General features: G+C 41.2%; 1 protein-coding gene across 1 annotated transcript in view; it reads left to right on the forward strand.

Annotated features, from left to right (window-relative positions):
• TRHDE (thyrotropin releasing hormone degrading enzyme) overlaps positions 1-18,042 on the forward strand; it is a 222,066-nt gene that overhangs the window by 151,860 nt on the left and 52,164 nt on the right. Inside the window, exon 10 of the mRNA XM_049792005.1 lies at positions 10,549-10,637. Coding sequence (XP_049647962.1) covers positions 10,549-10,637 — 89 coding nt within the window. The remainder of the gene's footprint in view (positions 1-10,548; positions 10,638-18,042) is intronic.

Raw genomic sequence — 18,042 nt, forward strand, 5'->3', positions numbered from 1 at the left:
TGATACCTCTTCAGCAAGATTTTGCTGCTAGCAAAGATCTCGGAAATGCCAGCTGTAACTTAACACTTTATTTCCAAAACCACTTCACAGCTTCTATTTCTGAGAAACACTTCTCGCTAGGCAAACTTCCAGGATGCTCTGGTGTGCAGGACATGGGCAACTTTCGGTGGTAGAATTTGCAGAATGCTAAAGAAGGCAAAATTAGTGTATTGTGTCATTGCTTCCCGTGCAGTGGCAGCACTTATATCCTGACAGAAGTTAGGCTAACAGGGAAAAGCTGCAGCTGTATTTTATGATCACTGCGGACTGGGTCACTTTCCTCATCTTATTTCCCAATACTAACTCTCAGGAATTGCTAGATACCCAAACTAGTTAATTAACTCTGACATTAATTAAATCAATTTCATGGTGAGGGAAGGAGCATGTACTTGAGGGCAGCACTGTTTTAATTCCGAGTGAGGTGGAGAGGCGAAGCGGAGAATCGGGGCAGCGGTGCTGGTGGGGAGCTGCCTAACACGCAGTGGGAGGGTGCAGATGTGAGTGGGAGTTGGGAGCATTAAAGTTGTGTAGATTGAATAGGCAAATACGGAGAACCAGGGGAACGGAGAAGGTGGTTATGATGGGGGCTTTAGTGAAGTAAAGAGCAGATTGGGGAAAGCCCAAACAGCATTTGGCAGAGACAAGGGTAATGAGGAGGCATGAAGGTGGATAGATGTTGTATTTTGTTCGCTTTGTTAAAATCAGAGATGAGGATTCCCAATTGTAGATCAGAGGATGATGAAATTACTAACACGCTTCCTTTTTTATCTCTTCTTCCTTTTGCTTTCTGAAGTTGCTGGTAATGGATTTTTTTTCCTTATGTCTGTATGTGAGCCTTCACGGTCAGTAGTAGAATCTTAGATTTTATGGAGAAGATACTTTGGTGGGGGACTCTTTGGGAAGTTTACTGAGGAAAGAGAAACTATCATAGTAATTATATTTTAATCTTGCTTAAATTCACAATATTCTGAGACAAAATCAGAACTGAACATTGGAATACACTGAAAAATGCTTGGCACTAAGTCTCTGAGACCATATTGGAGGATTGCAGACATAGCTAAAATGCTACTCTTATTCCTGCTGGGGGGGGGGGTCCCTCCTCAGCCCATAAGACATCCTTCCACTCCGTTCAGAGAAATCTCCGATCTGCACTTTGTAGTCAAGTGCCTATGCTCATGGGTAAAGGACAACACAGAGATGGGGTCTGCATGATCAGCACCACATGTGCAATTCTGCAAGGACGTTTTGCACTGGTGCAAGACCGAACAGAGGATGCCAGAGAGATTAAGAGCCTTTATTGGAGGGTAAAGAGGCAGCTGTCAGAATAGACACTCAACGCTGCTTAAACGCAGCTTCTTTCTATCCATCTCTGACTCAGCACCCAAAATTACTTGTCACTTTTGAAAACGAAGCCTTTTGTGTTTTAGGGTAAAAAGGTAATGTTAGGCAGGGAGGAGAAAGCATGTACTGACAAAGAATTTGTAGTATTTGTTCTTTGCCCACAATATTTTTCTAAATATAGTAAGGTACTCTGCTAGCACTGACACCGAAAATGAGTCCATTTTAGAGAGCGCCATAATATTTATAACCACCTGATTTATAATTTATTTTGGTATGAATTGTTAAGCTAAAATTACACAGAACTTCAGAGAAGGCTTAGTAGTCAGATAATTATAATCAGATAATATTATATTGTTATCGGACAATGCAATTTTTTTTTTTTCAAATTGGGTAATTTAGCTGAAATTAACTCATTTAAATTACCTTGTGTCCACCCGTAAAAAAGAAATCAGACCAAAGGAGAGTGGGGTTTATACGGGATGGCCAAAGACATACAGCTGTTTTCTAACGGAACATGCATGCTGTCAAGATAAGGCAGTCCCAGAGTGCAGAGCCACACACGGGCTCTTTCATGCTAGTGCTGCTCTTATGGCACTGAAGCCTTTTCTTATGTCTGGGACTTTGTGGTTTTGTGGCATTGGTAAGGGCATTATATTTGGCATAAGACTCTTGAAGAATGTAAATTGTTTTCCCTCTTTCATCTCTAGGACTTACTTATTGCTGAAAATTATTCCAAAGATTCTTGTGAAATCCAGGAAGAATTAAGACTATGGCAGAGTAAAGCAAAACTACAAAATCCACATCTGTGATACATTGCTGTTAAGCATGTTAATCACTGTTCTAACTACAGATGAATTATAGTGCCAATGATTGCATTAAAATACATGCCTCTAAAATACATTCTAGCAATACTGTATTGCCACTGAAAATATTTTTCCCTACATATCTTTGTATTTAGATCCTTATACAGAAAAAACCCAAATGATCTGTGATCTATCCTAGAAATAGTTGCTCTTAGAAGCAACTATCAACCCTTATTTTAGAATATACCAATATGACTGCCTTTTTTAACATGAGCTTCTAAATGAAAGCATACATACTAGACAAATACATAAAATCAGCATCTGTATTGAGGCAGAACTGCAAATAAAGAGGCTTACCATCAGAAGCAAGTAATCTCAGAAGTGCTAGCATCTTTCAAGACTAGAATATAAGCTTCCTAGTCACCCTCTCACGCAATTCTAAATATTTCTCCAAACTGTAAAGATTAACCATAGTTCCCTCCATGTATGCAGCTAAGTATAATTTGTATTTAAAATTATAATAGGCCCACAATTCCAAATACCTCCCAAATCCCCAAGTTTTGCTTCCGTCTGAAATACATATTAGGTGGATCCAACTACACATCTGATCAGAGCCTTTGAAAACCTCAGAAAGAGTAGATAGATCTTAGTAGTTAAAAGGCAAGACTGCTCTACAAATTGGTTTCTGTTCATCTGTGAGGCATCTATTAACTTCACTTCTATTAAAAACTTGCAATACTCTTCAAAACCTGCACCTCAGGTGTGGAGCCCATTCGGATCCACCAGGTCATCGTGCCCTGGCAGCATCCGTCAGGAGCTGACCCCATGGGGTTGTTTTGCTTGGTAGGTTCCTCTGTCTGAAAACTTGAATTCCTCCATAAGTGAGGCATTAGTGAGAAAGAAGAAACTGATACAAAAAGCTCAGTTAGCTTTTGACACCTTTGGGTATAGATGGTAACATGATTACCATTAATTTCTGAGTAACACGTGCCTCACTTGCAGTTTTGTTATCTGCTTAGACAATACTGCATGTGTATTACAAGGCACCCTAACTCCATTCTGTCTGGACTCACAGATGAAAAAAATACAGTCTGTATTACAGTCAGATAGACTTCCCTAAAGACGATGCTGGAACACTCTTTAATTCACAGAGTCCACCAAAGTCCAAATTCTTACCTTGCTTTTGTAAAGGGGCTGGAAATGCCTCTGCCTAGCATAGTCCGGAATGATCTTGGAGTAAACACTTCCACAGTCTTTTTCTTTCAATCTTTTTCTACTTGGTCATGTAGTCACTGTTATTAACTTCTCTGTTTCTTTGTTGCCTTAGCTTACCTTTTTCTTGTTGGCCAGTCTGTTAGTCTGGGGTGAGGGCAGAACCCCTGGAACCCCAGGATCCCAACCTTAGCACTGTTCCCTTCCCTCATTTTGCTCAAGTCTGGCAAACCCTTGATATGTATCCCACAATTAGTGCGGTGTGGCACACTCACCGTGTCCCGCTCTTCATTTCCTCACTGCACACAGTGCTGCAGTCAGAAGTTGTCTGTCCGCAGGACTTGTGAACGTCCTGTCCGATTTAGACACCAGCAGGCCACCTCCAGTTAATAAAACCTAAGTGCTGTCCTTTCCGATTTCAAGTTGGCTAATTGCAACTTCTTATTGGATGAAAAAGTCTGTTGTTGTCTGCTTTGTCATTCTACTTGTAGGGGAATCCAACTGAATCGGTCACCTTTACCAGTGTTTTTCACCTGTTTCTCATTGTTGCTTGAACTAAACTTGTTCACACTCTGAACGTAAGAATTAAGATCACACTGGGCATGTGCAGGTGACCAATGAATACCTTCAAGCTGTGCTAAGTTGATCTCAGTTACTTCAAATTGTTCTCCTTTACCCGTTTTCAGATTGTATTTGTCTTTGCTACGAAGTTAATGAAATCTTCTCTTCCTATCTGCCCTCTTCCATGCTGACAGGGTACAAGGAATCCCTTGACACTCCGGCTCAGTGTAGGAGGTGTAATACTTGTGAGAGGGAATAACATCTTCTCCCGTTGTGTTGTGCCTCTGGGTGCAGCCTACGATCACTTTACGGGCACATGTTAAATCTAATGAAATCTTTGTGTTCTTCAGTGTTGTGAGAATGATATTCACAACATGAATATATTGCCAGCTCCTTATCCATTAAACAGAACTAGCACTCTGTAGAATCACACTTAATAAAAGTATGTGATTTCCTGTGATATTCACACGAGCTTCCCCTAGAACCTGAAATACTCTTTACTGAATTAGATACTATACTATATAATAACCTGGGAAAATTTCTATGACGCTTTTAAATTGTTTCCCAACACAGGCTCTCTGGAAAGTGTGGCTTACAAAATTTTACTCTGGTGCTACTGAGTTCTGCTTAATGTATAATCTCTTTCTGCAGTAGGAAGCTCTAAAGCTGGTGTGCTGTTCAACAACTTTCACTTGTTCCCTCTGACCACCTTATGTCTAACTTGGGCTCTCAGCCTAGGAATAAATGCTTTCAGGTATCATGGCAACAAGGCTTGTGATATCATAGATTAGTTGAATACATGTTCAGGTTTTCCGTTAACAATTTATTTTTGAACCTTCCACTATCTTAATATTCCAAATTCACTGAAAACAAAGGCCGCCTTTTGCCTCGCTAACAGAAATTGCAATTGTCTTGGCAAGGAGAAGAAATGAGAAATCTCTACTCTCTTCCTGCTATACTGATTTAGTATCCAAAGTTCACAATATCCTTTAGTTAGTTCACGTTGTCAGCTTTCTGTGCCCTTTATTTTATAACAAGCTTTAAGGTTATTAGCCAGAAACTTTTACAGCCATGCAGCTACATGCTTCTTTTACTGGCCACTATTTGTACATGGCTCTGCAGATCAGCCGAGTATGCGACTGCAGTAAAAATACAAATCTTTAATTCTTAGTTTTCATTTTGTTCTATAAGACTTACTTGCTTTCCAAAAGGTCGCACTTTTCTCATTACTTTGCTTTTGTGTTCTTTTGTCTCCGAAATCCCAACAACATGAATTCATGCAGACGGCTCATAGCAAGGTATTCCCTTGGTCAGAAATGTCCCTGTCAGCATCCCGACCTAATCAAGGAATCATCACTGTTGGCAAGGGCCACACTGGGAAGGTCTCTCCTCCTCAGACTCAGCACTGCTCACCCAAGCATATGTCTCTGTGTACATGAAATTTCAGCATTCTCCATCTGGAGAGCTGAGAATGGGAAACTAATGCCAAGGAGTCCTTGCTCCCCGTTTCTCAGCTTCAGCCGCTCTGGATGTACCAGATTTTTATCTTTCACTGAAGAGAGAGAGTTGGCAATTTTGATATTAAGTTCTGGTAGTTAAAACAAGGAGGCAGGTGTCTTAACTAGTCAGTTTTACTCTTGGATTTCCTTTTTATCCTTTTTACTCTTAAATTATTTTTATGCCTCACTTTATCTCTGTGCTAAATAGCTTTAATCATATACTTCAGTGATATGAAGTCTTAGACTGTTACGTTCTCAAAATACTTTACAAAGATTACTAAGTGTTACAGGTGAGCCAGAAATGGATTCCCATCCCACATAAATTTTCAACATATCAAAACATTTCCCTGCACTGAATCAGGACAAAAATCAAAGCAAAAATTGGGAGAAATTGGTTTAGAACGTTCATTCCAATTCTGTAATTTCAGTGCCTTACATTTCAGTTTCACTCATTTTAACATCTCCCTTCAATTAACTTGTGTTTCCAGCTGAAATTCATTTTGAATCAGCAAACTGGAAGTTTTTATTTAAAACATTAGTTACACAATGTTTCAGCAGTGCCTGTTTTAAATACTGTATTTGAAAATCTGTGCTGAAGCCTCCTCTTTCTTACAAGCAGCTTGGTTTTGAAAGTTTGCCTTTTTCAGTTAGAAATGAAAAAGTTTCCTTGGGAAACTCCCATTTAATTGTGGAAGGTATCGTTGTCAACATCGAGTGGATGGAGAGGCCCATTTAGTTGCTCGCACAGGTGACTGGTGCCACTGGAGGTGCCCTCAGGTATCTTACTTGACCTCGTGCTGCCACTATGCAGGCAGGAGCATCCGTGGGTGCTCTGCCGTGTCTTACAGCCCACGGGAGATGTCTCCAGTACCCCACAGCAGCTCGCTTGACACCGCCTTGCCCAGCTGAATGTAGCCCAGAGAAACTGAGTCATAGAGGAGCGGTGGTTGAGATTTCACCAGTGCCAGTTGATGGGTACATGATTTCTGGTTTTCCAGCCTGGAATAATTTAGACAACTCACAATTTCATTTCTCAGTCTAGTAAGCTGTTTGAAGGTACGTACAGCTTTTGGTGTTCAGCTTTTCTGAAAGTAGTTCTGTAGATGCTTTGCAGTGGGAGGGATTAGGACAAAAAGCAGATGGCAAATCGTTCGCCAGATTTGAGTTGTTTGACTTTGTGTGATGCCACTGAATATACAGCCTATGTATCCTCCTCTGATCTCATCTTCTGCCTACAATGAAACTCTGTTTTCCTGTGCTGTTAGCACATTTGAGCAGAGGGCTGTATCCCCTAAAGTCTCTTCCCACCTAAATCGTTCTATGATTTAAGTTCATGATTGCCACTACACTTTAAAATAATTATGCTTATTATATCCTACTAAGAGGCAGATCACTTAATTTGCTTTTGTGCATAGCGTTTTAATTTTGTCCCTTATTCTTCTGTTGTTAGATGTACTAAAAAATAGTAATTTTTTTTCTAAAGTCTGTACATTGTTCTGTTCTTCTACCTTGTCATGGTTCTCCTCCTTTGATTGCCTAGCTAAGTATATAATCGAAGACTGTTTCTAGATGTATCTAGCCTCTTGTCATTTTAACTGTTCTTTATTTTTGGAGGCCCAGCTTCCTCATTAAAGATTCCTAAAGAAAGTAATCTGTACTTGGATAAGAGGGAGGATCTCAGTTAAGAAATATAAACAAAAAGTGAGAAATTAAATTGTTGAATTTCTCAGTGGAGGGTGATAACCCATGAAATTCTGGAGAAACCTGTGCTGAAGTTTTTCCTACTCAGCCATGTAATAAAGGGCATGGAAGAGTGAGGTGACAGTTTTCTGGTAACAGAAGGTTTGCGAGGGTAGTAAAAACAAATGTTAATTACAAGATTACAGAACTATTCCTCAGTGCTGGTTGACAGGGTGATAAAATGACCGATGAAGCTTAATGTTGATAATGAGGTGATACATGTGGGGAAAACAGTCTTAGATGCTCAGTGGTGGGTTCTGGAGAAACTGTTCTGTCTCAGGAAAGTGATCTTGGAGTTGTGGTAGGTAATTTTCTGTAAGCATCAGCTCAGTGTGCAGACACAGTCAAGCAAGTAAATAGAACAAAAGGGATTAGTAGGAAAGGAGCATTAAAACCAGTATAAAGACTGTAGAAGAGAAAAGAAGTATGCCACTCTTAATCCATGGTAGACATGCCTTTAAAGCACTGAGGGCAGCCCTGGCTTTCTAACCTGGAAAAGGGTATAATAGATAGAAAAAATACGGAGGTGGACAATAAGAAAGATTAAGTATAGTTTCTGTATAAAGAACAGCAGGGTAGATTAGGAGTCTTTAACCCAGAGGTCTGTAAAAGCAGAAGGATATGGAGAGGGATGTGGTTGTTCACTTCCTCTCCCATTCAAGAAGTAGGTAAACTAAATTCTGCTGTGGTATTTCAGGTACAGATGTTCTGTCACTTTACGTGAAGCAATCGCATTATTTGTGTACTCTTTATAATGTAGCCAAAGATAATAAGCTTCTGAATATTGAGCAGATATCATCATTGTTCTATGAGTAATGACTAGGAATAGCTAAACTTCTTTGTTTAGTTTTGAATGCAGGGGAGAAAGGACAAATGTCACTGGAAGAACATGGTATTCGCTGCTGGCAGTGGGTGGAAGCTTGGCACGTCATGGTTATTGGGAAGATGAATCTTGAAAATGCACAGGTTTACATCTCAGCAAAAATGTTCATTAATGTGAAAAAGTAGTTGAAGAGGTGTGCAGAATCTGAAGCTCCAGGAGCCTTTCCTTTCCTTTTTTTAATGGCCTGAGATCTTTGTTTTGTCAGCAGAGGAAATAAACTACTGCCCTTTTTTGGCTTTGCATAGCTCTTTACAAAGAAGCCAACTAACTGTTCCACTGAAAATCCAGTGTTACTACAACATTACTGTTCATCAGAGGCAGAAGTGTGAGGCATCATACTTAATACTTTATTGTCTCAGCATTTGCCCACGAAGGGGTCTCAGTTCTTATTTCTTGGAAGTCAAGGTGTCAGCAAGAACTCATCACAAATATGATTGTTTTCTGAGTGAGATAAAGTACACTAATACAGGCTGTGTAGCCATTGTGTAATGCTCAAGACAAAAAAACTGTATAATCCAAGCAGAGCATAATTAGCTAGTTTCTAGTGTTGGATGTACCTTGGCAGATGCAGGATTGTATTACTTTATTAAACAAGTCCCTCTGGTTATTCTTTAAGGTGAATGGAGATGCTAACACACTTTGGTATTATGCATTGATGTGGTGCTACCAAAAAAAACCCCCCCAAACCAAACCAAAAAACACCAATGCATTCCCTTTAGTTGCGCATGTTATCGTTACTCCAGTTCGCAGTCCAGGATATTAGGTAAGCCAACAATGAAGGTATCTTCTGAGACTGAGAAACGGAGAAGCTAATGTACCAGTGGACATACTTTTCTGCTGGCTGTGCGCTATGGAGGGTGGTAACATCCAGCACAAGGAGTGGGCAGACTGATAAAGGCAGTAGCATCTTCAAATGGCACAGCTTAATTATCTACAAAGTGTCAGCCAGCACATGTGCTCATGTGGAGCGTATCTTTGGTGCATGAGTAGATCTAATAATTTTCCCAATGTGTCATGATACCAACATTCCGAGAACCCCAAATCACATGGGACCTTTTTTCTTCTCCCATATGGCAATAAATGCCACGTTTGCTTTCTAGCATCACTCATAGCTCTTTCAGCTGCACAGTTTTCCAAATATCTCCCCCTCTCTGCTGAATCACTGCTGTACGGACAAGTGTTTCCTGGCACACGCAGTTCTGTTCGGAGCGCTGCAGACACCTGCGGAGGGGGAGCTGGGAGCCGAGCGTGGCAGCAGGGCTGGCGTCTCTCTCCCAAGCAACCCTCGCAAGCCGGCACGTGTCGACTGCGGTTGTGGCACTTTTGGGTGGTGTTTGTAGTTCAATGGAGCAGGCTTCTGTGTAAGCGGAAAGGAGCAAACCTGATTTTTTGGAGTACTGCAGGCTAGTTTTGCAGTGCTGTGTACTAGCAGGAGAGAAGCTGATGTAGACATCAAGAACTCTACCCACACTCATCCTTGCACCACTTCAATGCAATCAATCTAAAATGATATACATGTTTGGTATCAAAGTGGTAGCGTGCAGTGATTTCTGAGTTGGGGCCATTCTCTTGCCATGCTGCCTTGCTTAAATGCACACACAGTCCCTAAATGAAGGTACTACCTGTACCGTTACTGAGTGCTTCCCCTTGACTGATGTACAAAATGATGTGGCAGACCTGTGAGGGAATCCCTGTTCCTGCCCTGGCTGGTGGAATGATACTTTAGAGAGTTCAGGAATAGAGGTGATAATGAAGACATGTAGGAGTTCATCCTTTCCATCTTTCCCCCAAAAGATTGACTTCATACAGTCAATTTAAGTTTTAGGTAAACTCTAACATTTATTCCAAATGAGAAACAATTTGCGGTACCCTATAAAGAAGTTGGGATGTGATTACACCAGCGTATCTCCCAATCCACATGTAGCATGTTTTGTCCAGTTTACGTACATGTAAGTGATATTAAATGGTGCAAAGAAGTGCAGATCCATCCCATTCGTTCTGTTTTTATAAACCAGCAGCTATGAAAGCCCATCAAAGCTTTTTAAGGAGTTGCTAGAAGAGTATGTTATTTTTTAATCTTTGGAGTCCTATAAATCAAAGCATGCTTTACCTGGAGGTTCTCTTTTTCTAAGTAAATGTAAAAAAGTGTTCTTCTTTCTGTGGGAAATCATTATTTCCTCTTTTGTGAATAATTTTGTTAAATTAGGAAAGCCTTGCAAAAAAGTCCTCATATGATGATAGTGTGTGAAAAATGTAAAATATAATTCAGGTTTTTTTTAAGATGAATGACTTTTTCATTGTTTTATTGCTAATAGCAAATGCATTTCAAACTCAAAGTAACTTGTTAGAATCCACATCTTTACACTGCTACTGAAATTGTGTTTTGATTTCTTTGACATGATCCCTGATTGCTGTGAGAAGAATCAGTTCAGTATTTTTGTTCTTAGATTCCCCCTCCTTTGTCTTGCAGCTACTTGTGGCAGATTCCATTAACAATTGCAGTAGGAAATACGAGCCACATCTCATCAGAGGCAATTATATGGGTGTCTAACAAATCAGGTAAAAGTAAACTTTCCTCCCAGTGGAATCTCATAAAGCATACTTGTGTTTTCCTCAACTGTTTCTTTGGAATTGATCCTAGATAATTGTTTAGTTGCTCTGCACCCAGTTTTAGGTACTTGAAATGAATTACAAAAAAAGGAGAGTTGGGAAGGGAGGGAGGAGGAATGAAGGATGAGCAACAAGCAAGATTTATAATTATCACAGAAGTTAGACAGTATAATGAAACGCTTTTGCATAGAAATGTGTACCTAAGTGCTAACTAAGTGTTTTGTATTTAGCAACACATATCAAATCATTGATGAATGCAATTCACTTTATTGATTAGTGAAAATTAAATGTAATATTTTTATAGCAAAGCATCTGATGAGTATGACTTAGTAAATGCAAAGTATTTAGAATTCTGGCATTTTTAACTCCGATCCATAGTCTGAGCCATGCTAAGAAATGTTTACTGTCATGAAAAAGTTTCCTTATTGATCTATCAAAGTATTTCTTCTCTCTATTAGATAACCAGATGCTGGACCTCAAAAGTGCATTATTCTGCTTACTACTTATTTTCTCCCTCCTCAGTTCCTACGTAATCATAATAGTTATTACTGCGTGGACAGCTAGGACTAGATACCAGTGGTTTTTTATCACCTAAAAAAGGAATCCCGCCATAGAAATTTCCTAAAATATTTCTCTATATCCTTAGTAGTTCATGCTCCATCACCTGACAGTTTTGGCCTGGAATTGAAGAGAGTGAGGGAAGAAATCTGGTGACTTAAATAGAATGGTTATATGGAAGAGAAAAGAAGCCTCCATGCAGGCCCTCAACACATGGGCTGTAGAGGGAGGACTGGCCCCTTCTTGTTATATTAGAAGGGTGTAGAGAGTTCCCTCTGATGGAAATGTAACTGGAGAGAGGAAGGAGTCAAACCTGTGTGAGCCTGTGTTTTTCCTTTTCTTTCTCTTTTGTAAGTCACTAAAAGGTAATAGTCACATAAAGCTTAGTAGCCAGCGGGACTAGAAATGAATGGTGCACAATCAGTGGACATCTGAGCATCCCAACTTTCTAGTGGTATAAGGTATGTGTTTCTTTGCCCTGATCGTTTGCAGCCTATCAGAACGTAACACGTTTTACGCTGCTCCCGTAATACAATGATCTAGAAGTGTGCTTGGGACCAGGCCGCTTTTCATACCTGGGAAACTTACTCTAGTCAGAACATACAGACGCTGCCTCACTCCGCAGAAATGTATCGCATTGGCCATACGTTTTAATATTACCACCTCCGGAATACTTCAAACCTGTTTGCACTTTCACAATCTGCCTTAATGACCTGCTCTACTTTTGTCCTTTAGGGCTTGATTGAACTCTCATTGAAGTTAATAGAAAGATTCCCACTGACTTCAGAGAGAGTTGATCATCTCATCTCATCTCATCTCATTAGGTTGTACATGCATGCCTCCTTCCCTTCACTCCTGCCTTGAAAGTTCAGTATATCACTATTATCTGCACAGTTGCTTCCTCGTTGCCTTTTACTTGCAGAGTGCTGTGGAGGAACAAGTCCATAAAACCACTACCCATTATTTTAAGATCTACTGCTCCTATCGGGATGCCTTCAAGAAATCAACAAATTAATGATGGCCAGTGTGAGCAATGATTTTGGGGTGGCTGCTATATAGAAATTAAAGAGGAACCTTTCTGAGTCATCAGTTTTCTGTGTAGCGAATCAATGGCACTGTGATCTATTGTCATTATCCTTGTCCTTCCTCATTACTTTCTCACTCACTCACTTGCTGTGCCTCATTGAAAATGAGACTGTAAACTTACGACTACAGCAAGGATGTCCTCTTGCTTCTACTTATTGTTGTCTAGCTCAGCTGGAGAATTCCTCAACATAAAAAAGTCAGTAAGAACATCCCTGGATGTAATCAACGTACGATTCATTGTACATGCTGTTATGTATTGGGGCTGGTATAGATGATTTTGTGATGCTCCTGGCTGTGATTTTCTGCTGCTGGTATGTTTGCTTCATGGGGATGCGGGAGGGATTCTGAGACTGGAAAGGACAGTTTCCAGGATTGATTTTTGTGGACGGGAAGAATCCTGAAGACCTTCTGTTGTGCAGAGGACACAGTTTCAGTGTTGTCTCAGCGAGTTGTCTGGGAACAACTCTGCAAGCTGGAGGTGAAACAAACTGCTCCAGAGGATATTTGGAAGATGGGAGTGCTCACATTGGTCTTCAAGTGAGTGTAATTGAATGTGGATACTCAAACCAAATTTGGAGGAAATGCTGTTCATGAGGATGGTTTCCATGCCCTCTTTAGGAAGGACTGGGCTTTTCCTTCTTGTTGACTGAACTGCTGTGCTAAAGAAGCTTCCAGTGTAACCTGAAGAGTGGATAGGAGACATTGAACAGCTGTCTGTTGTCTGTCATGTAATACTGATCACATACCTCATCTCAGCTGTCAGTAATGAAGAGGGTCCAAGTTAATGACTACCATTATGATATCTTGGCACATCACTTAGATTTTTCAATAAAATTAACCTTATCTGTATGTTACCTGAGAGAAATGAAACCACAGCAGTTTTGAAATAGCTACATATATTGCCATCAAGAAATATTCCTTTTTTTGTGGTAGTTTAAATATCCATTTCCCAGGGGAGTACACCCCCTGCCTTGCACTAGAGTTCACCAGGGATGGTTATTTGCTGATGGAGGAGTCTCTTCCGTCGTGTACCTCCAGAAGGACAAGAGAGAATTACTGATTTTTGCATCCTTTTTGCTACTGTCTCTGTGACCTCATCGAGGTATTGTAGGATGCCGTTGGCATTTTTATGAGCAAGGAATAAGAGGCTGCTTTCCAGTCTCGTGAGAGCCACTGAATGTAGGATGCTTGGGTTGCTGCTCCCTACTCATCCTGGCCGTGTCTGGTTGTGTACTAGAGACACTGAGGCACGCGGATCGCTGATTGTTCAGTATGCTGAGCGGGATTAGTTCAGATAATTGCAGATCATCCCAGGTGCTGGCAACAGAGCTCATTCTGTCCACTCTTCACAACACCAAGGTGAAGGGGCACACTGGAAATTACAACTATGCAGCGTCTTTTTGAGATGTAATTCATTGTCCTTTGCAACAAATCCTGTATAGAGTGCCAAGCCTTGGCAACTTGTCTGACAAAGTGCAAGATCTCCAAGATTCTTCATTGACCTGTTTGTGGGAAGTATGTAGTCATAGTTTTGGAAGGTTTCATTTTGCAAGTGCTTCTGCCAGTCTCTCTTCTCCATACCCAGGGAGCCATAGCATTTATGTAATCATTTTTCTACTCATCAGTTCATATACCAGCCATCAGATGACCCTTTCACTGGCTGTGTTTGTCTGGGCATGTGAAATGGAGCTGTCCTTTTTGCTCTCGGAGCGCTGCAGAGAGATGGCACCATCACCTTTTTCCCTGTTCACTCCCCGTAGCCGTGGATGAAGCCGTTCTGCTTCAGGCGAGTGACAGCTAGTAAACCTCTGAAAACTAAACCGGTCACAAAGGAGACATCTGATGATTAGCCTTGCTACCCATGCTGAGGTCCGGGACATCACACTAAGATGGCTGCAGCGCTCTTTGTGCTCCAGTCTTGCAGGTCTGCTGAATGATAGATTTCACCGGCGCTGTGGAAGTCATTGGTGTTACAAACTTCTGCTCTGTCATAGATCCAGGGCTTGTTTCTGTTTCTCCTAGATAAGTTGCCTCTTTTGTGGTCGCTGTAATGATGTATGAACATAATATCCACAGTGTTTTGGGATCAGCCCAAAATCAGTAGTGGGTGAAAAGTCAAGGACCAGCTTTGAACTCAGCCCGCCCCCACAAGATGACTGCTTAGCAGGGCTTGCAGGAAAGTGTTGGCGATGGCTGCTGAAGGCGTACTAAGTGTGGAGCACAGGCTTACCTGTTGTGTTTCTGCAAATCCAGGAGAAGTGACCTTAACCTCAAGCGAGGAGGTTTAGCTAGCATCCATTTCAAACAGGTGAGCAAGGCTTTGGACAAAAGCATACCTGCCGTTCCCTGGGCGTGATTGTCCTGGTGCTCAGGGTCCGGGTAGGAAACACGTCCGTGTGACTCTGCCAGGGCTGGTGAACCGACTGATGCAGCTTTACAGTCTGCCTCCTTGCCCTTTCCATCCTCACCTCCTGTACCTTGACTGATTTGTTATGTCCCAGGGAAATATTCCTCTGATGGACCTCCCTGCCTCTGGTAAAGTGACTCGCATTCAGGCTCCTCTTAGTATCTCTGCAGGATTGCCATGAGATGGGGGAAAGAAAGTTCAACAGGGCAATTGCCTTCCAGACAGCAAGCCCCAACTTCCTATTATGCCACCTCCTGCTAGATAATCTCTGCTTTAACTGTAAGCCCCTTGACAGTCTGATTCTCCTCCATGAAGTGTTTTGTAGAAGACAGCTGCTTCTGAGCTGGGCTTTGCCGCCTGCCCACTGGAGAATAGAGCATTAGTGCAGCATTAGAAAAATATCCTTTCTTTTCCTTTCTGAGACTCAGCTGCTGAGCTTGACCGGTGTTGCTTCCAAACTCCACTCTCTTATCTTTCAAAAGCGGGAGGAAGGGAAGCACTGTGAAGTAAAATAAATGTATAGGTCCTGCTTTACAAGTTTAGCCAGCCGTAGTGAGGACCAGGGATACAAGACCTGCAATCCTGGCATGGTTTTGACAGTGAGGCAGAATCACTCCCCTTGTCCCAACAGGTGAGCAAAGATCCTAACAGAAGACTGCTGCTTACATTGTGTATCACCTTAGAGATTAGCAGTTCCATCATATGGGGATGTTAATGGACAGAAGGGTAGTCTGAGGAAAGAGTACGTGAGACAGAACGTGATCATATTTACTGTTGTGCTGCATTTATTGTGTTGTTCACTATACCAAAACATTTTTTTTCAACGTGGAGCTATGGCAAGTGAGATGGAAAGAACTTCTTCCTCTGGTTTGCTTTCTCCCCGTATGAAAAGTTCTTGCAAAGAGTTTTGCAGAATTTAGTTAAAGCCAGTATCTTTTCACAAAATATTGTGATTGTGATTAAATTCCTCACGGAACATTTTCTTTGTCAGAAAAATTTCACTTGCTGTTGTTGGCATGAAATTGTGCTACTCTTATGCAGTTATTTTTGGAGGAAAATGGAGTCAGTTCTCCCAGCAGGGATTTTACCAGCCTAAACCAATTTCCTAGTATGCTAGGCGTTGTATAAAATGGAGAGTTCAAATAACAACTGTGAGTCTGAACACTTGAAATGGTAGTAGAACTGTGCTTAGCCCACGCTCTCGTCGGCACTGGAGTAGTGTCTTGCAGAGACGTGCCCTTGGCCCAGACCTCACCTCACAAGGTGCTGGTGTTGCCGTGCGGAGGAGCAGCCTCCGTCATTCCTGCTGGTTTTGATGGAGTTGAAGTTGCTTGAGAGCTGGGAGAGCTCAGAACTTCAAGCTACGTGCAGTTAGCACCAGCTGGAGGACTGTCTCACACTTCCAGAGCAGAGAAAATGAGAATCAGACCCTAACTGATTTTCTTACTTCAAAACAAATGTCATAAAATTTAACCATTTCCTCCTAAATGTCTCCTATATGTATGTGGCAAGACTGGAGGTTTCAGAGCAGCGTTATTTTCTGAGGCATCCAGACAAAACATGACCATGGAAAGACACTTTCTGGTGGAAGAAGATTAAAACAATTTCCCTTTAATCTCAAATGCAACTGTATATATGTTTTAGATTGAATTTTAAGTGGTGAACTGAAAACATCAAAGATAGATTTCTTCCCCAATGAAATCTTCGTTGTTGTTTAGAAAGTCATAAATGGTTTAATGTAGGGTTTAACACTGAATGACTACCTTTTCCCTAACTGTAATATTTTTAACAGGAAGCTAATAAATGTGTTTGTGGTAAGTGGAGAAATTGCCCAGGTGTATAGAAATTTTCAGTGCCGTAATCACCAAAAGAAAGAATTTCTTTTATAGGAAAGCATGAGAATTGACAGACTCAGACATCAAATTCCAGTAAATTATATAGAACTATGTGAAGCACATGCATCAGGCAGTCCCTTAAAATAACCACCTGCTTATATGAGCTGGAAAGGCGTGAAAGATTCCTGTCCTGTATTTCAGGAGAAGGTCAACACATGAGTGGTCTTATCGAAAAATAATAGCAAGGGGTGATGGTTGGATTTAAACTGACCAAAAAAGCAATAATGCTATCAAGCTTTGAAAAGATACCGTTTGCCATTAAAGCAATGTGTGTTGGAGGTGTTGCACAGTTGTTACTTGTGAAATAGATTATTTTGAACTTGTCATATTTGACTGGCAAGTATCATTCAATACTCTATTAAAGTGTAAGTAATTTCCTCACTTGCAGATCAAAATTTAATACAAATACTCAAGAAAAAGACATGTAGGTTTTTAATTACATCTGATTTTGAAAATTTCCATTTAATGTATTTATTTCCCCAGATAGTGATTAATGAGTGCTTATAGCCCATTTGGTATGCTTTTCGGGATCGTAGAGGTGCAGGCATTAACCAGTTACAAGTAGCTGCTTTCGGCGCTGGTGGCATTTGAAGGTTAGTTTGCAGCAGAAGAGCACGGGCAGAAAGCAGTACTGCGTTAAGGCAGTCGGATTTTCTGCCGGGCGTGAGCAGCCTGCTCCTGACCCCCCATGGCAGTACACCCCTGAAGACCCAGAGAAACTCTAGAAGTTGTTGTTTCCCTCAGCAGTCTCTCCTGGATAGAGAAGTGGGTATTTTTGCTGTTGCTCTTAAGAAACCCACTAGGTTGATAAGGAACATAGCTGAGATTTAGGGCTGACAGGCAGCGTTCACAGAACCACGCTGGGTAAACTAGATAGGATGGGGTAGATCCAGATTCAAATTCCTTCTCTCCCTGTTTTACAGCAGATATTTGATCCAAATCTGTTCTAAGAAAGTGCCTTTATCCCTATGCTGTAAATTGTTACCATCTTTTACGGTATTTCTACAGTAATGTTTTTCTTTGTATGAGATTCAGTGATTTACACAGGAACCAGGATTCAAGTCTTCCATAAGTAGGCTGGAGCAGCTGGGTGATTCTGACTTCAGGTCCATCCATTGACAAAAGGATTTAAACAGAGGAGCAACTTCAGTACAGCAGTCTAAGAGAGTTTGCTTAGGACTGAGCTCTATAGCCCAGCATTTAACAGACCCCTGTGGAAGGAAGGACAGGCGGTGTTAAAACCTTGTTCCAAATCGAATTGCATGGCAAAAGCGGCTTAGGTGCGTTGACAGTATGAATGCCTGGGAAGCCCACAGAGTTGTACGACTTAATTCTGGTTTTCTCATTTAGTCCCATTTCTGCAGGATATGTTGGCTCCTGAAGAACGTGTCTGCTTGGTGCTTTATCA

The sequence above is a fragment of the Accipiter gentilis genome, chromosome 34 (genome assembly GCF_929443795.1).
Source record: "Accipiter gentilis chromosome 34, bAccGen1.1, whole genome shotgun sequence".
Classification (NCBI taxonomy): Eukaryota; Metazoa; Chordata; class Aves; order Accipitriformes; family Accipitridae; genus Astur; species Astur gentilis.